A 26,742-nucleotide genomic window follows, 5' to 3' on the forward strand; every position below is an offset into this window, starting at 1 on the left:
TGAAGGGCTTTGGGAAGATTTACCCAAATCTGTGGCCCCTGCCACCCTGCTTCCCAGAAGCCCCTGTCGTTTTGGGTGGCCTCTTGTTGCCTGTGCTCTTTCCATCCCGTTTCCATTGAACATTCTGTAGACGTTTATATTCCATGTCTTGCAGTTTCAAATCTGAAGTCCTTGGCTGTCTAATTCTGTTACTGTTGTGTCTGCCCACTCTTTGGAGTGGCTTTGTTCTCTTGTACATTTGGTGACCCATTTTTGAGAGCTTGTAATTGACCAGACCTGGTAGAGGGGAGTCCCTGAGGGCGGCTGGCCAGTGGCTTTCCTGTGGGGAAGCTTGCACTTGCTTCTGTTGGCACAAGGGAGCGCTGTGGACCTGGCACTCCCTCCAGTGAATTTCTGTCTTTGGGCTTCCAGAGCCAAGTAGCATCCCTAATTCCACCCTGGATGCATGGCACAGCAGGCCTGTGGTGACAGACTCTCAGACGTGACTGTTTTTCCTACTGCATGGTGGATGCAGGAAGACAGGGTTCCTCCTTGGTTCCTATTTTCAGCTGGTTATTCTTCCCAGCTGCTGAGACACCTGGCTTTATGTGGTGTTTCGGGCTCAGCAGCCTGCCGCAAGTAGGCAGGCTCGCGGACTCGCCTCCTGTTGCCCAGAAAACGACTGTGTAAGCCAAGCCCAGGGCTCCCGTAGGGCGGTGTTCTCTCGCCCTTCCTGTCGGCACTACTGTGGGTTGTTTGGACCCGTGGCAACTCCTTACTTCCGCTAGAGCTCCGCAGTGCATTTCAGAGCATTTCTGTTAAAGCTGATACAGTGACTGAGCCAAGTAGTCTATGGCTGGAGGGTGTTTAGGAATGTCTGGTCCGTTGCTAGAAGCAGAAGTCTCTAGTTACAATTTGGCAGTTTTATCACCCCTAAATTATGGAAGGAAGAAGAGGAGCGAACAGACCTACCCAAGAGCTACAGCCAAGCCTCTTAGTGCCCCGTGTCTTCGGTGTTTGCGCTCAAGGCCTGCTGCCCCGCCCCTCCCCAGTTTGTTGGGTCAGGGCTGCAGCAGGCTGTTCCTTCCGTGTGTGTATTGTCGACAGCAGTCACGTATTTCCCAAACGGTAGTACTGCAGCTTTTCCTCCAAGACTGAGGTTGATTTTAGTGTCGTAGCCGCTCTGTCTGGGCGTGGGAGCATCTCACACCCTGGGTCTCGTTGGTCCGGCTGCGCTGACCAGGTCCTGCCGTGAGTCAGCAGTGTGAGTGAGCAAGGAAAGAGCGTGCCATACACAGAAATGACGGGAAATCAAGCAGTGCTGTTGAACTACAAATCGCAGCCTGTTTGGAAAGTAGCACATCGGTGACACCGCAGATAGCACCCTCCGTCTAGCAGGGCCACTCCTGGAGATGTGCCCTGTAGAAGTGAAACCACGCAGCTGCCTGTTCTTGGGCCTTTCCTCAAGTGCTGTTCTTGGTGGTAGAACCTGTCGGTGGTGCACGTGCCCGTCGGTGTGGGAGCACGGGCGTAAGTGGTGGGTCGGGCCCGCTGCAGGCGCTGTGCCGCCATCAGAGGCAGTGACCAGACACAGACCCCGTGTTTGGAGGGACCTGGGGCCAGGTATTGTTGAATGAGAAAAGCAAATGCAAAATGCGTGTCTTTGATAATCTCATTTTTGTCAAGCAGCATCATATGGTGTCTGAATAGACGTGTGTGTGGGGGGGGGATGAGCGCAGAGAAAGAAGCAGAAGGCTGTGTACCAGGTAGGTGAAGTGTCGGGGTGCCGAATAGTAGACGGTAAGGAATGAACAAGGAAAAGCGGGAGCCAATCCCAGAGTGAGAAGTAGGAAGAACGCTGCCTGCAGGCCAGGTGTGTCTCTTGTGGCTGTATTTCATCTGTGTGCAGTCGCACGGGCATATGGATTTTTACAGCTGTAAAAGTAAGTCACGGTTATGAAGAACCCGCTCTGACCTTTAGAATGCTAAGGAGCATAGGGGAGGTGCAAAGGCAGGATTCTGGTCTCTTAAAGTTAGAGGCCTCATTATTCAGGCTTTCAGGGAGGTTGGCATTTGCCTCTTGGATGTCGGAGACCCTCACATGAGGGTGAGCCGCTCATCTGTGCAGCCCAGGTTGTGGGAGGATAGAAGGCAGGCCCTGCCCTGTGTTTGTCGTTTGACAGGCATGGAGATCTGCTGTTCCTGTTTCCCTCGGGCCTCGCTGGCCCCTCCTCGGAAATGGAGACGTCGGCCCCGCCAGGGCTGAAGGCCTGCGGTGCTCCCAGTGTGGTGGAGGATGAGATCGACCAGTACCTCAGCAAGCAGGACGGGAAGATTTATCGAAGCCGTGACCCACAGCTGTAAGTGTTGGTGGGGTTCCGGTCCCTGTTGTGCTGACCTGAATGGCTCAGGGAGTGAGATGTTTGTAACGCGCCCTGTTTGAGTATCTACTGAAGAAACACAAGTTTTGAGTTTGACCATCTGTTTTCAGATAAAATTTCACTTCAAGTTATTTTTCAAGCTTTTTCTTGTTGCGTGAATCTCAAAGTGTGTTCCCCATGTCCCCATGTACTTTCAAAAGCTTTCAAGTGTTTGGAACTAAGAAATTTGGAGAAGGGAGGAAACTGAAACCCAGTCTCGACCGCGACGCACTGCTGAGTTCTTGCCCGCCACGCAGTGCATCGGGCTTCAGCAGGTGCGCCAGGGCAGGAAGGGGTGATGGCGGCCCCCCAGCAGCGCGAGGCGCTTGCTCAGCTCATCTCGTAGGATGGCAGTCGGGAAGTGTCGGCGTCACATCACAGCGCGCTCTTCCCATTCTTTTCAGTGGGTGCTTCATGTGCTCAGCATGCTGCTCCTTGGAATATTTGCCCTTCAGCTAGGGTCATATGAAACAGAAATGTTTGAGTACGTTTCTGTATTTGTGATTTTTTGCAGTTCTTTTTATTTTTTAAAACATTTAAAAAATTTTTAAAGATTCATTTATCTTAGAGCGCGCAGGCATGGTGCAGACGTGTGGGGGAGGGGCAGAGGGAGAATCTGGGGCAGACTCCCCACTGAGCGTGGAGCCAGATGTGGGGCTTGATCCCATGACCCCGCGATTGTGACCTGAGCTGAAATCCAGAGTTGGGCGCTTCACTGACTGAGCTACCCAGGCGCCCCGGCAGTTTATAAACTGGTTAGAAATACCTGCGTTTACACTCGGTGATGTGAAATGTCTGAGCGAAGGTGGTTTGTCTCTGCAGTAGAGCCTTCTGTAACTGCATCACTCCGTAAACATGACAGGGTGCTGACATTGAGATATCGGGGTTCTAAGTGCTGCATTAGCAACTCGTTTTAGATTGAGGAGCCTCAAATGGCACTCTGCTGCGGCTGGCGTGGAGCGGCTTCACAGCATCGCCGTCAGCCCGCATGCCCCTTCGTTTGCATTTCCTCCCCGGGAACCCGTGCTGGCTCCCCCTGTGATCTGTGTCTTCAGGGCTTCATTAGGGATCTTCTGGAGGGTGCTTGTGTGCGTGTGTGCGAGCGTTCCGGCCTGCCATCTGTAAGAGCCGGCTGTTAGGAGACACAGGCTGTCTCTACTCTGAAGTGTAGAGCGCACGTGCATCCAGGAGTTGTGACCCCATTCAGGAAAGGATCCAGTCGAGCCCAGAGGGACGGCCCCTCTGCTTTCCCACCAGCCACCACCGCCTCCTCATCCGAGCACATTGTGCGTGTGGGGCATCGAAGGCTTCTCTGACTGCAGTCACTGAAACCCATAGAGCCAGGCGTCTTCATGCTTTTTCCAAAACGTGCACGAAATGGGTGTTTTCCCAACTGGAGTTACTTCTGTCCCGCTGACAAGGTGTTTTTGCCACGTCCACATCCCAGCTTCCTTAGTGTTTGCTTAACATCTGTTTAAATCTGTTTTTAGCCCATTCGCTTTTGCTTGTATTTAGTGTCATTTTAAGCAGTTGTTATCCATCGAATCACAGGTTTGACGTGGTGGGCAGTTTTTTCTAATACAAATAGAAATAAATACTAAACCATATTAAAATAAAAAATGCTCACCTACCATCTAAAATAATTCCATACGGGGGGGGGGGGTGCCTGGCGGGGCTGTCGTAGAGCATGCAACTCCTGATTCGGGCTTGTGAGTTTGAGCCCCGTGTTGGGCATTGAGTTGACTTAAAAATAAAGAAAGGAAAAATGAATAAAATAATTCACACAGGTAGGGAAATACTCTCTTAAGTATGGCGTACATTATAAATATCAAAAACTTAGGGAGGCAGCAACAGGAGAGCAGGCGTACTAATTGCTGTGTGTTTCTCTTGCCCTGTGCTCTCAGGTGCCGACACGGCCCCTTGGGGAAATGTGTGCATTGTGTTCCGCTAGAGGTGAGAGTCCGTGCAGCGTAAGTTCTGGGCTGGCGGGAGGGGCTGCTCCCGGAGCACGTCAGTACTTTCCCTGCGCCCCTGTGCTGGGTCAGAGTGGGGAAAAGAACTTACCTGTTTGTTGCCCCGGGCCTCGTGTTCCCACTAGTGCAAGCTGCTTGAGGAGGACGAGCCTTTATTTGTGGGAGTGACCTTCTGGGTGGATTACGAATGGCTGAAGCGTTTGTACGGCTGTGATGGAGGCCCCTGGACAATCGTTTTAAACCCTGACACAGAGCTGGGGCTGGCAGTTTCTGTGCTCCTCACTGCTTTGATTTACTTTCCCCTAGTCTCACGTCCTCCTCCTGATTCGTCCTGGTGAGGTTGAGAGTTACCGTAATAATGCTGACTGGTAACTGGTTAGTGCTGAATTTACGGCAGCGAGGCCAACCGGATTTTCTTCATGAGCCTCCTCTTCAGCTTATGGGCTACTTTGTTTTTCCTCAAAATCTTAATATTTACTTGACCTAGAGCATTTTGTACTGTAATAGAGATTCATTTTAGTCTCGGAGAGATAACTAGCACACAAAGAAACCTTTGGTTCCGCGCTAGAATGATAAGTGAGAACCAAGCGCCTGTCCTCTTTTGTTGCCCTCCACGGGTCCTGGCTTGGTCTCTCCCTGCGTGCAGCGAAGCTTGGCTGCCCGCCTCTCCGGCCTCGAGACGCCCGCAGGTGCGTGACTGTACTGACTGTGTGTGTTTTGGCAGCCGTTTGACGAGGACTACCTGAACCATCTCGAACCTCCTGTGAAGCACATGTCCTTCCACGCCTACATCCGCAAGCTGACCGGGGGGGCCGACAAGTAAGCAACTTGAGCGGAGTTAGGCTGTGCCGGTGTGGCTTTGGCGAGCAGAAGCTCCTTTTGTGTATCTGGCAGGTGTTGCTTCAAGCCTGTGAGCATATGAATGAGAAGAGCAAAGCTCAGGGTCTGGGCACAGAGCATTCGAGTTGTGACTTTTGCCCCAATTCAAAAAAGAAACAGGGGTGGAGACTCTGACACCCTGTGGTCATCCGCGTGCCCGAGTGTGGGGCAGATGCCAGGTTGGCAGTGGCCACCGTAGAGGTCCTGGGGAACACCCCCAGGCTTCCTGCAGGCGGGTAACTTAGCCTTACGTGAGGGCGGAGGAGGTAAGGTGCGAGGGTGGTGAGAGCTCGTCCTCCTCTGCTTTTCAGAAAAACTGAACCGGCCCATGGTTATCTCGGCTCACCTATTCCACAGCCCCCATCAGCCCCTTGCCCTGGAGCCTGCCTCTTTATCAGCTTGATGGCATTGCCATCGCGGAGGCTGAAGCAACGGTGCCGGCCGCGGCTGGGCTGTCCGCGGCTGGGCCTCGGCGCCTCGACGAGAGCTGTGCAGGCTCAGGCGGGCGGTGGGGCGGCCATCTCCTGGCTCCCCGCGCAGGCTGTGACGGTGGCCGGAGAGGGCTGAGAGCACTGTGATTTCTTTTAAACCATGTCAAGTACTTCCTGAGCGACCCCTTTCTGTTGCCTGTACGACTACATGTTCACCTTCCCAGAAGGTAGTGGACTTCATACCATGGTTTTATAATTCCCATCAGTGCAGCAGGAGGAGATGGCGGCTGAACCCAAGTCAGCAACATTTTGTGAAGAATGTCATGTTGGCCTGATTATAGTTTTTCTCTGACAACCTGCTGACACCCTAAAATGGCTTTTTTAAAAAAGACCACGAGAAAAAAATCCTACCAGAAACCCATTCTTGCCTGTCAGTGGGGTAAGCCATGGAACTTTCTGGATTAGGGAACGAGTAGAGCTTCGTTGTGCTGAAATCCGTCAGCCTTCTACCAGTCTGGGTCCAGGCCCCGGTATCCCATGGGGGCGCACATTGGCAGCTCTCGGTCCCCTGTAGGCTGGTGGCGGTCACTGCTTCCCAGGGGCCCACAGGCCAGTATGCTCTTGGCCTGTGAAGACAGGATCGAGTTCCTGGACCGTTCTGTCCGTGGGAAACTGGCAGAGGGCGAAGGCACCTGTGTGCACCCACCCCACGTCAGGGTGGGGCCCTGGATTCCTCGCTGGATGGTCTTTATTTCAGCCAGTAGCCGGGGAAGGTGTCTTCTTGAGGTGCCCTCATCAGGGTTTCTCCCTGTGATTCAGAGTTTTTTACAAACATGTAAGTACTGGACTCATGATGTAGATGTTGCTGATAAGTTAATGAAACTTAACAATAAGCTTTGTTTCCGGTCAGCAGCTCAGGTTAGATCAATAGGGGTTTAATAGTATCCTTGAAAATCTTCATGGGTGGTAGCGACAGACATTGAAAACAGAGACTTTTATAGAGAAACACTTCTATGTTTCTGCATAGTCTCCGTGTGCAGGACAGAAGCTGGGGGCCCACGATAGCAGTTCTTCACGCGTTTCCCCTGCTGCTGCCTGCCACGTGCTTAGCTTCCTAGAACTCTGTTCTGCAGGCGTAAGACATTTGACATGCGATTTCCAGTCTCCTGCTAAAGTTTTCACTCTTGGAGTGTTGAAGTAATTAAGCTGCGTCTTCTTACTCAGGGGGAAGTTTGTTGCCCTGGAGAACATCAGTTGCAAGATTAAATCAGGGTGTGAGGGACACCTTCCGTGGCCTAACGGCATCTGTACTAAGTGCCAGCCAAGTGCCATCACGCTGAACAGACAGGTGAGTTGTTCACTGTGTCCGTCTAGACAGTGGAAGGCAGTAGATTTGTGTTCATGGCTCAGAAGCGAGCATTTGCAGAAAAGGCCCTCCTTGGAGGGAGCCGCCCCTGGCAGAGTGCGCTGTCTGTGGCAGGTCCAAGTGCACTTCCAGGTCATACGCTGGAGACGGTATTGGTGAGATGTCTAGCTGTTCCTCGCGTGGAGGGGGGAGTATTTTGTTTTCTCTTTGGTCGGCTTGCATGGAGGCAGAACTTTCTCGGGGACTATTTAAAATGCTTCGTGCTTGCACTTTGCCTTCTAAGAAACCATGGCTCTGGAAGCTGGTAACAGAGCCGTTCAGAGCACCTGTCCAGGTAAAGAAGGGAGCTGGGCTCTGGAAGGAGGAAGAGACCAGGGAAAGCTGCACGCAGTGTTTTGGCTTCTTCCCCTCTGGTCTCTGTGCCCCCCTCATCTTTTCTGCACTGCTGGCCCACGTTTGCTCTGTAGAGAGCTCTCCACTACCTTTGGGATTGCTTGGAAACTGCTTTCTTTCTCTTCTTTCTCCCTGTTCTCTCTTTTTGAAAACTACCTTTTGTGAGATTGTGAAAACCTGCACTTCAGGTGAAATCCCAGTGAGATAAATTTGAATTAACTTATTGAGGAATCCCACCCCTTACCCCACCCACCCTCTAGAATCTGAAACGGTCTTAAGGGCAGAGCACGTTTTAAAATGTGTGCGGCGTGTGTAAAGAGCTGGGTGGAGATTTATGAATGGCTTATACTAGAAAAATAAGTTATTTCCAACAGAGTGGATTCATTAGCCCGTTGTTTGCTCTACAGAAATACAGACACGTGGACAATATCATGTTTGAGAATCACACGGTTGCCGATCGCTTCCTTGACTTCTGGAGGAAGACGGGGAACCAGCACTTCGGCTACTTGTACGGACGGTATACGGAGCACAAAGACATCCCTCTGGGCATCAGGGCCGAGGTAGCTGCCATTTACGAGCCTCCTCAGGTAGGCGAGCTCAGGCCTCACCGGCCGCGGCCTCTGTGTTGCCCGGCTCTGAAGGCCGTGCGGGACTCTGTCTCACACTTCATTTCACTTCCTCTGCTCTGTCATTTGCCCAGTCTGTCTCCATGTCCGTCTCTGTACACACGCGCGCAGGCGCAGTGTTTATTTTCAGAATTCTTGGAGGGTAAGCTCATGGCCGCTCAATATTTCCGTGTGCATTTCTAGAGCATAAGGACGTTGTCTTACCTGATAATAAGGACTCTTGTCAATGTCAGTAAATCGGACGTTGATGCAATATTTTAATCTCTTGGCTGTGTTCCACTTCTGTTGGTTTCCCCAAAGTGCCACAAGGACTGCTCCCCCCCTTGTCATTCTCTATCTCCTTCGCCCATGTCTGTGGTCAGCTGGCCCAGAAATGATGGAGTTAGAGGATCCCGGGGTTACTCGTGTCCTTTATCCCACACCATACACGCAACTGCCTTAGAATGGCGGTACCAAAATCACTACCAGTGTAGGACTGCAAACGGTTGAAGGTGGTTTGTTTTTGTTTTTGTTTTTTGTGGAAGGAGGAGGATCTTCAGGCTGTGTCTCATGAGGGACCAGCAATCACTCTATGTTTTAAAGTCACTTGGAAGGTTTCTCTGTATGACTGTGCCATCACCTAGGTAACACATTTATATGTTCCTTTGTTTTATTTTCGGTATTTAGGGATTGATTTTATTTTTTTTTTTAAGATTTTATTTATTTGAGAGAGCGACAAGAGCACAAGCAGAGGGAACTGCAGAGGCAGAGGGAAAAGCAGGCTCCCTGCTGAGCAAGGAGCCCAGCGCCGGGCTTAATCCCAGGACCCTGTGATCTCGGAGGCAGACGCTTAACACACAGTTTCAAGATTCTGTAGGTCTGGGGTGGGGCCAAGAATTTGCATTGCTAATAGTGTTCACTTTCCTGTTGCACGTCTGGGGAATCACCCTTTTAAGAACCATGGTCCTACACAATTAACTGCCCCCATTCATAAATACAGTATATCATCTACTGAGCCACCCGGGCATCCCGGGATTGATTTTTTATATATATATTTGTTGTATAATGCTATGAAATATTTAGGCAGTATGTTTCATCGTGTGTGTGTGTGTGTGTGTGTATTCTTTACAAAAGTGGAAACCATAAACATTGAATTCTAGTCCACGATGTGTGTCGTGAGGTACTTGGGAGGAGTCCTTGTGTGTGCAGTTTACTGTGAAGTGTAACAGAAAACGAAGAGGGCTTGGGGGTGACCAGAGGGGTGGATTGAGTAGAGTAAGCATTTGTAGCCGAAGCTACATAACGGGTATGTGGGTCCTCACTGCGAGATTCTTTAAACTTTGCTGTATGTTTGAAATTTGTAGGGGCGCCTGGGTGGCTCAGTCGTTAGGCATCTGCCCTCGGCCCAGGGCGTGATCCCGGGGTGCTGGGATCGAGCCCCGCGTCGGGCTCCCTGCTCTGCTGGGAGCCTGCTTCTTCCTCTCCCACTCCCCCTGCTTGTGTTCCCTCTCTCGCTGGCTGTCTCTCTCTCTGTCAAATAAATAAATAAAATATTAAAAAAAAGAGAGATTTGTAGTTAAAATGTTGGGAAAAAAGGCTTCCAAAGTCAGATCTACAAACAAGCCTTCATCCTATCCCTCTTTTTCTAGAATGTGTGGTGTAGGTTTTTCAAGTTTTAAGTTTTTAAAATACAAGCAAATACACAGATATTCATACCACTCTCCTTCTTTCTTTGGGTGTATGCCATACTGTACTCACCGTAGTCACCTTGCACTGTGTCTGTGAGTCACCCCGTGACCAGCCGACGTCCTAAGTAAATCAGAGTGAAGCTTCAGGCCCTGTGGCTGCTGGCTCCTGGCCGGTCTGTGGCTCCTGCGCACATGCCGTTGTCTCCCTGGCTGTGTTTATGCAGAGCTGGAGTGCAGTCTACACCCCTTTGCCAGTTTCCATATTTACTGAGAGCTGCAGAGGTGGGGGGGCGGGGGGCTTCTGTGCTGGTTCATTTAAGACACTAGGTGGCGATGGAGACCCCGCCAGGGAGCGGGGATTACCTAACCGCCAGGGCTCCGTGACGCTGTGTGCTCTGTAACCAGGGAGCTGCTTGTGGAAGCACAGGATGTTCAGATTTAATTTTGTGGAAAGCGTCTTTCGTGAGGAGTTTCAGCAGTCGTGTTAGGAGCGTGATTGAATAAAACACGGAAACAGGAGCCTCTGGCGACCAGATTACTAGCGGCATCACCAGAGCCCCCAATGTGGGGATCCTGAAGGTTGAAACCACTGACCTCCAGTAACCTGCAGCTCATTAGAAGTTGAAGCTCATGCTGCCACAGGTCATGAAACCGGATCCTTAGATTTGTTCTGAGTTTGCGGTGCGACCTTTGCTGCGGAGGGATTAAAGATCTCTGTATTGCTAGTACCGAGCAATAGAAAGTTCTTTTGTTGTTTTGCCAGAGTTTGACTCATTTGCAAGGATATACCTAATTAGTATAACTTGGTTTGGGATTACCTTCATTTTCCTGTTCCTGTGGCCGGGCTTTCTGCTACGTATGATACTTACTATTAATGACCCTCGAGCTGCATTTCAGGGCAGAGGAAGGATTTCGGCAAGCTTTGTCTACTGCAGGAAGTTGGGGTCCTGTGGCCGGTTTAGGCTGCATGTGAGCCAGTCAGAGTCCGGGCCCCTGTGCCGCCCCATGCCCAGTGCTCTGCCCATCAACCAGCAGGTTGCTGAGTTCAGGTGCCTTTTCCATTCATCTCTTGTCTCGCACTCAGTACTGCCTGTGAAGCTCAGCAGTACCCCTGCAGGAGCCGCACACAGATTTTCCCAGCCCGTTTTCTGGAAACAAATGCTACCTTACAGCTGGAATCTTGCCTGATGTACCCAAACCTATTTGGAAGGAAACTCTTTATCCGAAGGAGTTTTGAAACTGACTTTCCCTGGTGAAGGAACCCACCAAAAGTATGTGTAGACAGCCTTCCTCAGTCCTGAGAGCAACCACACACTTGACAAGAAACTGTGTGATGTGAACCAGCCTGAGTGTCACCATCTTCTCGTCCCCTGAGTCTTGATTGGAAAGCACAACGCAGCCTGATAAGGGGCAAAGCCTGGAGGGCTCGGGCTGTGTTTTATCTGGATGTCAACTTTTTCTGCTGCCGTAATTCTCCTTTTTGGCAAGGGGTAGAGGGGTGCCCCTTGGGACTCCTGAGCCAGAATCGGACTGGGATGACCGCAGGCTCCTCTGAGTCCGTCTTCTCCCTTTACTACCCTAACAGATTGGCACACAGAACAGCCTGGAGCTTCTGGAAGACCCGAAAGCTGAGGTGGTGGATGAAATTGCTGCCAAGCTTGGCCTGAGGAAGGTACTGAGGCATTCTGCTGGCCTTTGAAGGGGGGACCAGGGCTCTGTGTTGGGAACATCCAGGTGGGCGGCATGGTCAGGCCTTCTCTGGAACTGACCTCCCAGCTGGTCGAGGTCGTGCCGGGCCCGGCATGTTGTAAAGCCTGCTTGTGTTTTCTGGACGCCGTAGCTTTTATGATCCTCGGATTTGAAATAGAAAGAGAACATTTCTCTGATTTAAAGTAAAATGAAAGCAATGATCCCTATGCTGGGGCTGTTACGTTGAGATCTGTCTGTCCCACTTCCTGAGGACAGCTTCAGAGGGTGGAAGAAAGAGGCAGCAGGAGCCAGACCCCTTCTTCCTGCCCAGGAAGGAGCCTCGCTGCTGCCTGCACACCGAGGCCTGGCCTGTTTGTGGGAGCCCTCCCTTCACGTGTCCTTGCCGCCCCTTCATTTTCTGCCCCGGGCGCTTGGACCTCTGGCACTCCCTCTTCCGTCATCCCTGGATTTCCTGTTGCTAGTTCAGCTGTGTGCGCACGTGAGGTTTCCTAGTTTCACTGGGCGGTTAGAAGGCGGAAGAGCTTCTGTGTTGAGCCTGTTCATCGGGTCTGTGTCACATTCTTGGTGGAGTTCCCAGGAGCTTTACAGGAGGGCTTCTATAGGGAAATGGTGAAGGTGAATTTGAATACCTCTTAGAATTTCAATGTTCATAGCTATGTAAGTTTTATCCTTTTTCTTTTTTTTTTAAGATTTTATTTCTTTGTTGGACAGAGAGCACAAGCAGGGGGAGCAGCAGGCAGAGGGAGAGGGGGAAGCAGACTCCCCGCTGAGCAGGGAGCCCGACATGGGGCTCCATCCCAGGACCCTGGGATTGTGACCTGAGCCGAAGGCAGATGCTTCACCCACTGAGCCACCCAGGCATCCCATAAGTTTTATCCTTTCTTTGTTAATAAACTTAGTGAAAAAATAACTCCCTACAGATAAACGGGGGAAAATAGGGAATGTGTTTGTAAGCCTAGGGGCTTATAGAGCAAAGTCATTTTAACATAAGTTTTAAGAAAACAGTGTCCTATTGTTACTAGTAAGGAATCAGCATCTTTTTTTTTTTTTTTTTTAAAGTAGACCCCACACCAAGTGTGGAGCCCAGTGTGGGACCAGCGTGGGGCTTGGACTCACAACCCTGAGATCATGACCTGAGCTGAGATCAAGGGTCATACACTTAACTGATGGAGCCCCCCGGGTGCCCCAGGAGTCAGCATGTTGGTTTAGGGTCATATTTTGGTTTAAATTTTTGAAGTTTCTCTTGTTCAGTATCTTTCTCTGCTGCCCTAGCTGATTTCCGCCTGGCTTTGGCTCTGCTCTACTCACTGCCTGGGCCCGTTGACACCACAAGGTTCCATTCCTTTGCTGCATCCTCCATGGGTTTTTTGTTTGGGTATTTTTAAAGAAAATGAAGTTCTCCACGTTTGCCTGGTCTTATGTTACAGGAGATGTTGAAGCGTTCTGTATCAGGGTTCTGCTGGACAGGGTCATGGGCACCACGTCCCTTCTCCAAAGGATGTGTACTCGGGGTCCAGCCCCACTTGTAAACCTCTCAGTCCGGTTCTGGTTCAGGAATGGGCAACCGGCTGTGAGGTTCATGCGCGCAGGAAGGCTAGGGACCACAGAGCACACAGACAGGCAGCTGTCTGGGACCGGCGGGAGGGTGCCCCAATAACGGGGTTTCAGCAGCTCGTGCCTTCACTTGCTCTCTTCAGTCCTGTAGCAGAGCACAAAGGGGCCACTCGGTAAGGACTCCGTGGTGGTGGTCCTTATTTTAAATGCTTTCTGTAGGGAGTCCATTTTCTTATCTCATGGAGAAAACCTTAGCATTTGAAATAGCATTGTCTCTGTTTGCTCATTGTCTGTCTTCCTCTTTGGGGTGTAGGCATTCTGTTAATCTGGTTCACCCCTGGGGGTTCCCCCTGAAGCCAGCACAGTGCTGGGTACAGAGTTGGTGCCCTGGGGCTTCTAACAGAGAAATGAGCTCTGCTCATGCACTGTCACCTCCAGGCCAGCACCGCCAGAGGAGGGTGGCCATTTTCATCTGGGTGGCGTTTGAAAGCTCTGGTAGCTTAGCTAAGGATCTGCCTCACCTAGAAAGAACTGGGTCACAGAAGTCTCTTACGGAAATGCTCATAAGGTCTCTGTGCAGAGGCCAGAAAACATTCGTCACTTGTTTCAGGGAGAGGCTCAGAGGATACTTTCCTTTTTTGTGCAGGTTGGCTGGATATTTACAGACCTCGTCTCAGAAGACACCCGGAAAGGGACCGTCCGATACAGCCGGAATAAGGTGAGATGAGATGGGAGTGCCCAGTGTCCACTTAGCTCAGCCTGCAGCTTGGTTACAAGCCAGCTCTGGCTCACGCTGGCAGGGTGGCTCTGCACAGCTTATCCTGGCTTTTTTTTTTTTTTTTAAGATTTTATTCATTCATTATTTGTCAGAGAGAGAGAGAGAAAATGTGCACACACAAGCAGGGGAACGGGAGGCAGAGGGAGAAGCAGGATCCCGGCTGAGCAAGGAGCCCATGTGGGACTCCATCCCAGGACCCTGGGATCACGACCTGAGCTGAAGGCAGATGCTTCGCTGACTGTGTCACCCAGGCGTCCCTCATCCTGGTTTTTAGACCAAATTATTTTCAACACTGTGTTCTTGATAAATTAAGGCTTAGTCTGTTGATTGTGTCTTGCAGAGCAACTCCTCCGGCCTTCACCCAGCAGTGTTTTTTGGAGGTCAGCCCGTGGGGGTGGATGCCTGATGCTTCTGGCCTTCCTAGTTATTCATGGTGGGAGAGGAGGAGTCTGTGACAGCCAGGGACTGTGGGTGTTTGTTTCATGCAGTATTTGACAGGCTACGTTAAGTTCTTGATATTTTCTAAAGAAGAAATAGGAGTATGTTTCCCCATGGTGCTGTAAAACTGGAAATGCCGGCTCTCTTTTCTTAGGACACCTATTTCTTGAGTTCGGAAGAATGTATCACTGCAGGAGACTTCCAAAATAAGCACCCTAACATATGTCGACTCTCTCCAGATGGACATTTTGGGTCCAAGTTCGTCACTGCAGTGGCTACAGGTATGTGCTCTGCTCCTCTCCTGGGAGAGTTCCAGCCACGGTAGATTTCCTTAATGTGCCTGTGGGACATGATTCCTCTTTCTGTGTTATGGTAAAAATCCTGAACTTACCCGCACCACCCGCAGAACTACTAGAATCGGGGCCTCAAATAGCTCTTCTCTCATCCGCTCAGCGTTCTGAGTTGAAGTCAGCTTGATTCTGGATCTTCACTCAGGGCTGCTTTTGCTCCTTCCAGTAACCAAAGATGACTGTCTGTCTGGCTGTGTAGGAGAAAAGGATTTACGGTGGGAGTCATTTTAAGACCATTTCTGAGTGTGTGTGTGTGGGGGAGAAATGATACGTGTATAGTATTCCATGCTATGTACATCATAAGTATGTAATAAAAAATCATCACCTATGAGAAGGTAGCCAAATCTTTTATAACATGCTTAACATATGCTGTCTTAGAAAAAACACCGGTCATAGGACTGTACAGTTTAAAAAGAATGGGAATTATAAACTTGGAGAACCAACTCATGAAAGCACATGTATCTGGTCATTTTTTTAAAGTAAACACTAACTTGGATCCTGTGAAGACCTGGCTTCTACTCTCACTGAACAGTAACCCAGTTTGTTCATGGTAGCCATCCTTCCCCTAGTTCTGTAGAAAGAAGCACCCCTAATTTAACAAAGACAAGTTTACAAGTAGCCCAAACATGTTGGTAAGTAACTGGATCCCCTATTAATCCCAGTTGAGGGAACTGTCATGAGAACCATGGAGAAAAACACTGCTTGAATTGTTAAGATCCAGTCGGATTGACAGCACTTTCTTTTTGAAATGAACGTACTTTTGAGGAGTGAGAGGCAGTGGCAGCACTTTCACAGGCTAGTGTGAATTAACTGAGTTGATTTATTTTTCTAGGACTGTTGTTGGGCCAGGTACTTAAGGGAGTGGATGGGAGTGTTGACCAGGGTTACAGGAAAGTAGTTCCTTGGCATAGGCTCTTTCTGTGAGGACAGCCGGGGAGAGCAGCTCAGACTGCACGCCAGGGAGGGGAGCAGGGAGGAGCACCTTTTGCGCCATCTGGAATTCTGCCATGCCCGTTCTGTCTGTGCCCCGGGGGGGCAACGTGTACCTTTTCCCTCCCCACAACACACCAGGCGGATGTCCTGGGTGCCACTGCTTAAACTGCTGGTTCTCCAACCTGCCAGACACCCTTTGAAACCCCTTGTTCAGGGTACTTTGCGATACCCTTTACTGTCCAGAGAGTAACGTTCATAGATGATACACCTGTCTGCACATGTCAGTGTAACAGAGGAAGCAGAGTGACCACCCAACCATAGCACAGAGCAGCCTACTTCTGTACGCCAGTGCTCGGGGACGGAGCCAGAGCTGACGTTCGCTCTCGGGCCTCACTGGCGCCAGTGCCGTGCTTTCCTGAGATGCTCACCGGCCCTCCGTGAAGCGCTGAGCTGGGTGTGTCCCCACCCCTTGGCTAAGAGAACTCACCATGGATTAAAACTGCGTATTTCTTTTTGTGCTTATGTATATAAAAAATGGTGGATTCTTCTTCCCTTTTTTTAAAAGATTTTATTTATTTGAGAGCACGAGCAGAGGTAAAGGGATAAGCAGACTCCTCTCTGATCAGGGATCCCGATGCCCTGGGATCATGACCCGGTCCCAAGACAGACATTTAACTGACCAAGCGACCCAGGAGCCCCTTAAATACAATTGATTCTAATCTGAGATCATAAATGGGGGTTTTTGCCTATAAGAATGTGCAGGGCATATTCAAGGTCGTGTGGGATGTGGAACGGTCCTTTGTTGTATGGGATTCCCCCAAACACCAGTGAGGTGTCCCACCTCTTCCACTCCAGCTGGCAGCCCTCCCCACCCCCCCAGCCGGGTGCCCCATTGTTGAGGGCAACCAAAAATTACTTTCACGGATTCCAGAACTGCTGTCTCAGGTTTCTGTGGGCTCCCATGGTAACCTAGACCTTTTAATTACTTTGTCTGTGGGGAGTTATTCAGTGGGCCAAAGGAACTGGCACATTTTTAGGATTATAAATAATTTCTACCTGGGGGCTGCCCGTATCTTCAATTACTGATTCATACCTCTTGTTGGGAGGTGGGAGAGTCTAGATCATCCACGGAGTTTTTCCTTCCGAATTGCCACTTAACTGAAAGGCTTCAGAACTATAGACAGTAAATAACTCATCATAAGATCTGCAGTTAGAGTCCCTTTGTTTCTCTGCTGACTTGTCCCCCTCGTTGAACACTGCAATGAGCTCAGGCTTGCAGTACTCTCCCACTCTCAGGGGCGGCCACCGGAGGGGGGGGCCATCCACAGCATCCCACACCTTGGACCCCCAGACAAAGTGTGCTGTTCCCCCGCCTCAGTGGTTCTTGACCAGGAACGTGTTGCTGCCCCATGAAGCTGTCCGAGCTGCGCTGGCCGTACTCCATCCCTGAGTCCCCGATGGGCTGGGAAGGAGCAGGCCTGTGTGTTTGTGGCCGTCTCCCAGGAGACTGACTGTTGCATCTGGGGTTTATGGTGCTTCTGCGGGCACCGTGCTCACAGTTCCCCCACAGCTGCTGCTGCAGCTGTAGGCTCCACGTTGTCTCTTCCTGCCAAGAACAGTTCTAGACTGAGACCTGTGGAGAAAGAGAGTCATGATTATACGTGGGGTTTGTGCCTTTGAACTCGAAGGATCTAGCAGAAGGAGAATGCAGCATTGAGCCTAAGTTTAAACTCCCTGCCCCGATGGTGGCCTCTCTGTCTTGGTGGGCTGGCCACCCATGTCTCTGGGCTGTAAGAGTCCCTTCCTGAGGCTGCATCCCAGGCACAGAGTTCTTCTGCCACAGGCCCTTTCCTCCCATGTGCAGGTTTCCTTGGCAGATTGACTTGAGAAGGGAATGATCCTATCGTTAGGTTGTCCCACCGCCTCTACAGCCCAGCCAGTACAGGGTTTCCGGAAAGGATAAAGAAACCCATCAGGGCTTGGTGTCTTCTTCCTCGACATGGAAAAGGGCAGTTGGCAGTCCTCTCACTGAATCTACCTTTGGAAACTATCCATTTGGATTAATTTTGCTTTTGTTTTTTTTAAATTTAGGGGCTCCTGGGTGGCTCGGTCGTTAAGTGTCTGCCTTCAGCTCAGGTCATGATCCCAGGGCTCTGGGATCAAGCCCCACGTCAGGCTCCCTGCTCGGCAGGAAGCCTGTTTCTCCCTCTCCCTCTTCCACTCCCCCTGCTTGTGTTCTCTCTCTTGCTGTCTCTCTGTCAAATAAGTAAAATCTTTAAATTTTTTTTTTTATTTGAGAGAGAGCTAGAGACCATGTGTGGGGAGGGGCAGAGGGAGAGAGAAGGAGAGAAACTCCAGCAGATTCCTTGCTGAGCTCGGAGTCTGGCTGAGGGCTAGATCTCATGACCCTGAGATCATGACCTGAGCTGAAACCAAGAATTGGACACTTAATTGCACCACCTGGGGACCCCTGGATGTTGCTTTTTTTTTTTTTTCTTAACAGCCTTCAGTTTTACAACTAATGCTTTCTCTTTCTCTGTTTCTCAAAGGCCAGATTTTTTTCTCCTATGGCCCGTCACACTTCAGTGCTCAGGCTAGAAGCCAGTGCAGGTTTACGATACCTGGAGTCAAACGAGAGCCAGAGGCACTCGCGGAGGGTGGGCGGCCCCACCGCACTCCTTCCCCACCTTGCCCGCTGCTCCTTCTAAACCATCGCGCTCATCTGTGGTACGATGATGGCACTTCTAACCCCGAGCACGCCAGAGGGTGAAGCTGCCTCGATGTTAGGGAGTGGTCACGGCCAGCTCTCCTCAGCGTGTGAGTGAGGGCCAGAGAGATGCTAGGCTCGGTTGTTGAGTGGGCCTCCGGAGCCCGTCTGTGCTTTTGGAAGCCGGCTACTGTTGGCCTCTGGTGCGTGAAGCCGAGCAGACGGCAGGCCCCTGGCTTGTCCCCTCTTAGGCTGTTCTGCAACCCCCCTTCACTTCTCTGACTATTTGGCCACCAGGTCTGGTTTCTGGTAAATGTTGGAAAGCCAGATGGAAAAAATTTCTATTCCCTAATCAGTAAATTATTTTGTTTTTGTCAAAGTAACTAAAACAGAGATGTTGAGGGTTTTAATTCTCCAAAGCTGGAAATGATAGCAGACATTAGTGTTGCCAGAGCCTGACCAGATGGCTCAAGTGCACGTGTGTGTGTCGGTGCAAGTCAGCACCCTCTGGTTGTCCCTCCTCCAAAGGCTCGGCCTGCCTTCGACAGGGGGCCCGTCCTTCTCTTCAGGATCTCGTCTCGGCCAGGTCCCTGATCCGTTTAACTCACTGGGTGCTTCCCTCTCAGCGGCTTTTGCGCTGTGTCCCTAATTTTACGTCACACTGGACAGTTGATGGCATGACGACGGAGAGGTTAGGGGTGAAAGGCACGCGGGCCGTGCATAGCACAGTGAGCACGGCGGCCCCGGCTCTGCCGCACTGTCCGCACCTCCCGAGTGTGGTGCTGGAAGACCGTGTGGCGGCTCTGTGGGCATCTGCAGCGCAGAGACCCCGGTGCAAACTGGCCTTGTTTCACCTTTTGTCCTGCCCATCTCCATCCCCCTGCTCTGTCCACTCGGGAACAAAAGTCTGCTGGGATGTGGGGCTCTGTCTGCCGTTCACGCCCCTGACACCTGAGGACAGCACGCACAATTAGGGCGGGTATCAGAGACCTGTCGGAGGAGCTGCGGTGGCATCTTCCTGCCCCATATGCAGGCCACGTGCTCAAGCCACTCGTCAGGTTGCCGTCAGATGCTTTTGAATTCTTACCCAAGGCAGACTCTTGAGGGTTTATTGGTTCTGTGGGTCGGAATTGACGCGTAACACATACAGACTTGGTTTGAGTCTCCTCTGGTGGATTCTCCATGAAGGTCTCTCTCTTGCAGGTGGTCCCGACAACCAGGTCCACTTTGAAGGGTACCAGGTGTCCAATCAGTGCATGGCACTGGTCCGCGACGAGTGCCTGCTGCCCTGCAAGGACGCCCCTGAGCTCGGCTACGCCAAGGAGTCCAGCAGTGAGCAGTATGTGCCCGACGTGTTCTACAAGGTAAGAACACCACGGTGTGCAGAGATCGTGGATGGAGAATGGTGTGGACGCTGACCTGTGTCAGACCCCGTGGCCCTATCAGCGCTGGTCTTCTGGTGCGGTCCAGAGCCCACCTTGTGGATAACGGCATTCCAGATCATGTTCGAGGCTTCTCACCAGTAGTAGAAATAACACACACGGGGTTGGGGATCTGTGACACCAGATCAAACCATCGTGACACAAGCACAATTTCCATTTCTGAACATAAGAAGACCGGATATGTCAGAGCCTCAGCAGGAGTCATCAGTGGAGCTGTGGGGTGGGTACGTGGGCTCTCCTCAGGGCATCAGACGTGAGCTAACAATTTAGACACGTCATTGTCCATTTCTAAATCTTTGTTTCTTGTGAGAGCTATAAAAGCTATTTTTATTGGAGACTGTCCTGTTTGAACGCGTGAGGAGTTAGGTGCTTCCCTCTAGGACCGGAAGTCTGTTTTCCTCCTCAGCTTGGCAATTGCTCCTGCTTACAGGCCAGGCACCTCCTTGGTTCCTGATTGGGCAGACTCGGGTTTCTCTCTGGCACCGTCCTGCTGTCTGGACGGTTCCTTCAGTTCTCTCTCCGGGCGCGAGGCAGCTTTTGTCTGTCGGAAGCGTATCTTGTCTTCATGTTGAAGCTGTTTTCACCACATAAAGGATTCTGGGTTAGCAGGTTGGTTCTGGTATTACTAGATTCTGGGCGTTTCCAGTGGGGAAGCCGGCTGTTACCCTCATGGGTTCTTCCACCCATAATAGGGCTTGCCCTGCTGGCCGCTTTTTATGTTCTCTCTCTTTCTCTCTCTCTCTCTTTTTAGGATTTTTGTTTATCTCACAAAGAGAGACACAAGCCAGGGGGGGCAAGAGGCAGAGGGAGAAGCAGACTCCCCACTGAGCAGGGAGCCCGATGCGGGGCTCGATCCCAGGACCCCGAGATCATGACCTGAGCCGAAGGCAGACGCGTCACCGACTGAGCCCCCAGGCGCCCCTTGTGTTCTGTCCTCATTACTGCTTTCTAGCAGCTCGGTCTTGATGTGCTTGGGCAGTTTTTCTCACGTGTCCTGCATTTAGGGTTTGTGGAGCTTCTTGGGTCTGTGAGTTGCGTCATTTTTTGGCCATCGTCTTCATTTTGTGTTGCTGCTGTCACAAGTGGCTGTCGGTGTGGTGGCCGTAAGACCACACACGTGTGTTTGCTCACAGCCCCATGCTTGGGCTCTGGGCTGCGCTCAGCCTCAGTGGTGCTGGTTTGGCTCTGATTTTATTACCTGCAGCGTGAGGTGTTGGCAGCCCGAGCGCCTGGGCGTCCAGCCCTGCAGCAGTTCACAGCGTGGCAGTCTGCTGCTTCTCCCTGGCGGCCCGCATGAGCGTGTCCCTCTGCCCGCCTCTGCCCATGCGCGCCCTGACAGGCTCTCGTTGTTCCTTCTGGCCCACCTAGCCTCTCCAAGGTCCTCTCCTGACTTTAAAGTCGGTGGATTAGTGACCTTAATCACACCTGCAGAATCCCCTTTGCCATGTGGGCATGAGTTCTCGTCTTACTCACAGTCTTGGGGAGGAGGCCGGAGATACTTCAGGACCATTTTTAGAATTCTGTGGGTGCCAGTCGTTCAGTATCTTTTTGGGGCTTTTTTTGGTTTTGGTGGTTTTTTGTTGTTGTTTGTTTTGGTTCCTCCCTCTCCTTCGGGGACTATTTGGCTGCTTGAAGTCATCCCACAGCTCACAGATGCTCTGTTTGCTGTATTTCAGTCTGTGTGTGTGTGTGTTTTAAGATTTTATTGATTAATTTGGGAGAACAGAGATAGCAAGAGAGCGTACAAGCACGGGGAGCAGCAGAGGGAGAAGCAGACTCCCCACTGAGCAGGGAGCCCGACGTGGGGCTCGATCCTAAGACCCTGGGATCATGACCTGAGCCGAAGGCAGACACTTCACCGACTGAACCACCCAGGCGTCTCGTCAGTCCGTTTTCTCTCTGCTTCATTTTGGGTCTGCACTGCTGATTTTTGCAGCCCGTAGTCCTGACTTGAGTGGTGTCTGGGCTGTGGCCGCTCCTGGATGGCAAACTGTGTGGCCCCGGGTGCCGTGGCTGTCGCCACCGCACCTTTCACCTGGTGCTCCTCTGTCTCCACTTGACTGCATGCCCATGTGCGATGCAGTTATAATGAGCGTTTTAATGTTATCTACTAAATCTGTCTGTCATTTCTGGATCAGTTTTGATTGGCTGATTTTTTTTCCCTTCTGATTATGGGTTGTGATCCTGGTATTTTCAGACTCTGCATCCAGCATTTGTATCATCTGTGCGTTTGCAGCCGTTGTCTGTTTTTCCTTTGTATTGTCCGTCTTTTCTTTTCAGGTGTTCGGGAAGTTTTTGTTGTGTGCTGGTCACGGCGTATTAAAACCCACAGACCCTGGAGGGCCTCTCCACCAGAGAGGGCTGCCCCTTCCTCTAGTGGGGAAATGGGGTGATGGGCTGTCCACTGCATGGACGCAGTACTTAGCTGGGTCACGTCTGACTCACATCTGTGTAAGAATCCATTTGCTGCTGATTCTTGCCTTTCCATAAGGTGTCGTCTTCCAGACTTTGCACTTTTGTCTCCTTGGCCCTGAAAGACTGGGAGATTTAGTTTTTGTCCTTAAGAAGTTTCCAGCTTGGCTGCTGCCTCGTGCAGTTTAAACACCCCATACACTGCAGAAATTTTGCATCATCTTGTTGGAGAATGGCCGTGTGTTTGAAACCCCAGCCCTGTGTAGAGCGGGTCTCTGTCTGCAGCAGTGGCCCTCCAGCAGGGGCGGAACCAGAGCTGCCAGCCCCTCGTGCTCTCAGGAGTGGGGAGAGCCTCAGTGTCACTCAGCACTCTGTCTGAGTTTTTGCTGCTTAGCTGTGTTGTTTCCAGGCCCTTCCTGCCGGCGGTACTTTGGGCCCCAGGTGCAGGCACGCTTCAGAGATGCTGCGGGCCCAGTTCCAGTCATCGCAATAAAGCGGATAGGGCAATAAGCGGGTCAGATGGGTGTTTTGGTTTCCAAGTACACGAAGAAGTTAAGTGTACATAGGATGATGTCTAAAAAACAGTGTGCATACCTTAATTTACAAATAGCTTATTGCTGAAAAATGTTAAGGGTCATCTGAGCTTTCAGCACGTCAGTCTTTTTGCCTGGATGTGGGTGGCTGCTGACTGATCAGGGTGGTGGCCACTGAAGGCTAGGGTGGCCGTGGCAAGGTCTTACTATGACAGCAGTGAAGTTCGCAGCATCGCTTGTTCCCTTCACGGCCCAGTCCCGGTAGCTTGTGATGCTGTCTGAGAGCAGTTGACCAGGAGAGCTTTCTTTCTGAATTGGAGTCCATCCTCTCAAACTGTGCTGCTGCCCCTTGGCAAGTCTGCGTAACATGAGAGATCCCCGTCCACGGGTCACCCCACGCATCCAACAAAGAAGGTTGAAATGAATCGCCAGAATGTGAGCAAATACTGTGGGAGAAACGGCTCACCACAGGGCTGCCACACACCTTCAGGCCGTGAAAACTCATGGTGCTTGTGAAGCACGGTACGAGGCGGTGAGACGAGGTGCGCCTGCTCCGTGCAATTGCAGGGGCTGCTCCCTGCGCGTCAGCGTTGAGCGGTGTGTCGGGGCAGCCCAGCCCACCCCGCGAGCAAGGCATCGCTGTACTGCTCCGCCACAGTGGCTCTGCACGTGCCAGTGGACGCCCGAGGGCAGCCTCCGGAGATGAGTCCTCTGCACCCTCGCCGCCCTTATGCCCACAGCTCTCTAAGAGCTTTTAAAATGCAGCTAGAGGGGCGCCCGGCTGGCTGAGTTGGTGAAGCGTCTGCCTTCGGCTCAGGTCATGATCCCAGGGTCCTGAGATCGAGTCCCACATTGGGCGCCTTGCTCAGTGGGGAGCCTGCCTCTCCCTCTGCCTGTCGCTCCCCCTGCTTGTGCTCTCTCTGCCAATAAATAAAAATACTTTTTTAAAAAAGAGGACATTATCAGTGCTGTAGAAGCTCTAGGGAGCCCCCTCTGACAGGTTCATCACTCCTTGGTTTTTCTTACTTGTACTGCTTGTATGTATCATCGTGTACCCCTTTTCGTGTGTGTTTCAGTGGGGTCACCGTGGTAAAATTTCTTGTGTGACCGCCCCTCACGTTCCTCACGTGTAGAACCAGAGTGCATTTGTTTCCACCGATGAGTAAGGTGCACCCCAGCCAGCCTTGTTCTCCTTGCCAGGGCTACACTGGTGGTCTGCAGGGTTTTGCTTCTACGAGTAGCTCAGGTCTCTGAATCCTGGTGCCCATGTGGGAGCAGCTCTGGGTCCTAGAGGCCAGGCGGGTGCCGAGGCGTGGAATTGGGAGGAGGTGGGATCTGGGGCTTTCCTCTGACCAGGTGCCAGCAATCAGGCAGTGCTGCTGTCTGTGCCCTCACCCTCGCTGTGTGTGGTCAAGTATGCCTTCCGCACATACTACTTCAGTCAATAATGAGGCTAAGTATTTTTTTTTAAGATTTATTTATTTATTTGAGATAGGGAGGGAGGGAGGGAGAAAGCAGGGGGAGGGAATCCCAAACAGACTCTGCCCTGAGTGCGGAACCTGATGCAGGGCTTGATTCCATGACCCTGAGACCACGACCTGAGCTGAAACCAAGAGTTGGATGCTCTCCCAGCTGCCACCCAGGGGCCCCGAGGCTAAACATTTTTAATGATCCCAAATTTTAGTGATTATAGCTTTTGTTATTAAGAATGGTCTCTGTGGCCACTATACCTTGTCCAAGATATCTAGGCCAAAATTTGATGATATAATTTCTTTACAGTGAATTGGTGGTTTTTCTAGCAAAAAAAAAAAAAAAAAAAAAAAAAGATTTTATTTATTGATGAGAGAGAGAGCGTGCACAAGCAGGGGGAGCAGCAGGCAGAAGGAGAAGCAGGCCCCCACCAAGCAGAGAGTCTGATGTGGGACTCGATACCAGGACCCCAGGATCACGACCCAAGCCGAAGGGAGACACCCAACTAACTGAGCCCACCTAGGCGTCCCTCCATCAATTTTTAAAGAAGATTTAAGTAGTTAATTTATTTATTTATTTGAGAGAGAGAGCAGGAGGAGGGGCAGAGGGAGAGAGAGAATCTCAAGCAGACTCCCCGCTGAGTGGGGAGCTCAATGCCGGGCTCCATCCCAGGACCCCAAGACCATGACCTGAACCAAAGTCAACCGCCCAGCTGACTGAGGCACCCAGGGGCCCCTCAAGTTACATGCTTCTGTGGCTTTTCTGAGATAGAGCTCACATGCAGTACAGTCCATGCGTTGAAAGTGCAGAATTCGGTGGGTTCTAGCGCGCTCACACACACTCCTGTACCGCCGTCTGATTTTAGAACACTTCTGTCCCCCAAACAGAGACCCCGCCGCACCTAAGCTGCCCGTCCCCGAGCCTCCCATCCCAGAGCTCCTGGCAGTCCTTCATCCACTTTGTCTGTGTGTCTGCCCGACAGAATCACGCCGTGTGGGATCTCTCGTGATGGGCTTGCTTCACCACTTTCCCAACATCTTCAGGTCCAGCCGTGTCTGTAGCGTGTAGTCCTCAGTCTTTGTCTTGCTGGATCTCATTCAGTGCCGAGTGGTGGGGGGGGGGCGGGGGGCACGCCCAGATGCTGAGGAGCTTTGGGCCTGGCCCTGAAGAGGGACTTTTGAAGCTGGGGACGACCTCCTTTGTAACAAAGAATTCACTTCCTCACCCATCAGGGAAAAGCAGAGGCTGAGTCGCTGCGTGGAATTGCATCGTCTGTGTTGGCGGGTCTGTGCTACTGGCCGCGGGGTCAGCGGGAGCACTGGGGCGGCACTCTGGAACCCTGGCTGGAAACGCGGGGCCGGCAAGCAGAGGGGTGGGTCCCAAGGCACAAGGTGCGCTCTTCCTGTCAGCCGCTCTCTGAAAGGCCTGTGCGGCACGGGACGGCGGCTCTGTTGCGCCTGCTCCTTCCAGACTGGTGCAGCTGAGGGACCGCCCACGGGGACGCCTGTCAGGTCCGGGGGCAGTAGTGGAGCTAGTGGTGCGGGGCGCTCCTTATCAGTCTTCTGAGAAAGCGGTTCCTAGCCCGTTGCGTAGGGGTTCCTCTCCTCTCCTTCATCCCCCGTGGTGTTTAATAAAACAGTTGGGCTTGAAAGCATAGGCCTCACTCTTAGTTCCTGTTTGTGGAGCAGGTCCTTTAGTGTTAAACCATTATTAAATGTCACATCAAACCACTCCATGCTGGGAACCAATATGAGAAACAGGAGCATTAGTTACTGCCTCCCCCCCAAAGTTCGCATCTTAAAAAGATGCATTTGTGATGTGATGTTTTGTAATGCAGAATCAGTGTTTTGACTCATTTTTAGGACCTGAGGGTGCCATCCTGAGCATTTGGACAGGAATTTCATTTAAGCCTCTTTAGGAAAGTTTATGGGTCTGTGGATGACAGCAGAACCTGGTGTCCTCATTAAAGAGCTCAGTGTGTCTTACATCTGAGGTGCCTCACCCAGGCTGTCCAGCGCCTTCAGCACCCAGCACACGCTCAGGAAACCCTTTTGTGCATAAGATGAAGGAATATTCCCTGTAGCTTAATCGGACTGCCATCTGTTTCTTTTCAGAGTTTTTAAAATTAAATATCAAGTAGATAGGAAAGATTATTTATAAAATGTGTTAAAGAGATAAAACATCACTTAATACCAAGTCTCCAATCTGGAGTTTAAGGGACCAGAACATTCCTGGGACACTCCTGTGCTTCCACCTGCTCCTCTTTCTCCAGAGGTGACCCCTGCGCAGTGTTGAGCTCCGACTTCCTGCTTCTGTCCCTGCGTCTACCTCCTGTGTTTGTTTTCTTAAACCAGGCGACTTGTGTACTGCCGTGGTTGACAGAGACTTGCTGGGCCCCCCGCCAGGACGGTCCCCCGGCCGCGTGTAGCTGTCAGCCGCCCCTCAGACTCCCACACGCTCTGTCGTTGCGTTGTAACTTGTACTGACCTGATGATGAGTGAGGGCAGACTCCTTCTTATTTGTGTGTTGGCTCTTCCTGTGTCCTGGGATGTGCGTGTTCAAGTCAGCTTCCTGGTGTTTCTCCTGGCTGGTTGTGTCTTTTGCCTTTGATTTGTAGGCGTTCTCGCAATGTTCCGTCCCCTCGCTTTGTCCGTCACACGTGTGACAGCTCTTAGCACGTC

The 26,742-nt window shown here is 51.5% G+C and overlaps 1 protein-coding gene across 2 annotated transcripts in view; it reads left to right on the forward strand.

Annotated features, from left to right (window-relative positions):
- NPLOC4 (NPL4 homolog, ubiquitin recognition factor) overlaps window positions 1-26,742 on the forward strand; it is a 60,659-nt gene that overhangs the window by 14,377 nt on the left and 19,540 nt on the right. The window contains exons 4-12 of one of the 2 annotated variants that reach the window (XM_045774892.2): window positions 2,163-2,339; window positions 4,304-4,352; window positions 5,097-5,191; window positions 6,907-7,030; window positions 7,849-8,028; window positions 11,320-11,406; window positions 13,645-13,716; window positions 14,369-14,495; window positions 19,408-19,568. In XM_045774892.2, the coding sequence (XP_045630848.1) occupies window positions 2,163-2,339; window positions 4,304-4,352; window positions 5,097-5,191; window positions 6,907-7,030; window positions 7,849-8,028; window positions 11,320-11,406; window positions 13,645-13,716; window positions 14,369-14,495; window positions 19,408-19,568 (1,072 nt within the window). The remainder of the gene's footprint in view (window positions 1-2,162; window positions 2,340-4,303; window positions 4,353-5,096; window positions 5,192-6,906; window positions 7,031-7,848; window positions 8,029-11,319; window positions 11,407-13,644; window positions 13,717-14,368; window positions 14,496-19,407; window positions 19,569-26,742) is intronic. The other variant, XM_087854001.1, reaches the window with a different exon arrangement.

The sequence above is a fragment of the Ursus americanus genome, chromosome 23, assembly GCF_024610735.1.
Source record: "Ursus americanus isolate L20-20 chromosome 23, mUrsAme1.1.p, whole genome shotgun sequence".
NCBI classification, from domain to species: Eukaryota; Metazoa; Chordata; class Mammalia; order Carnivora; family Ursidae; genus Ursus; species Ursus americanus.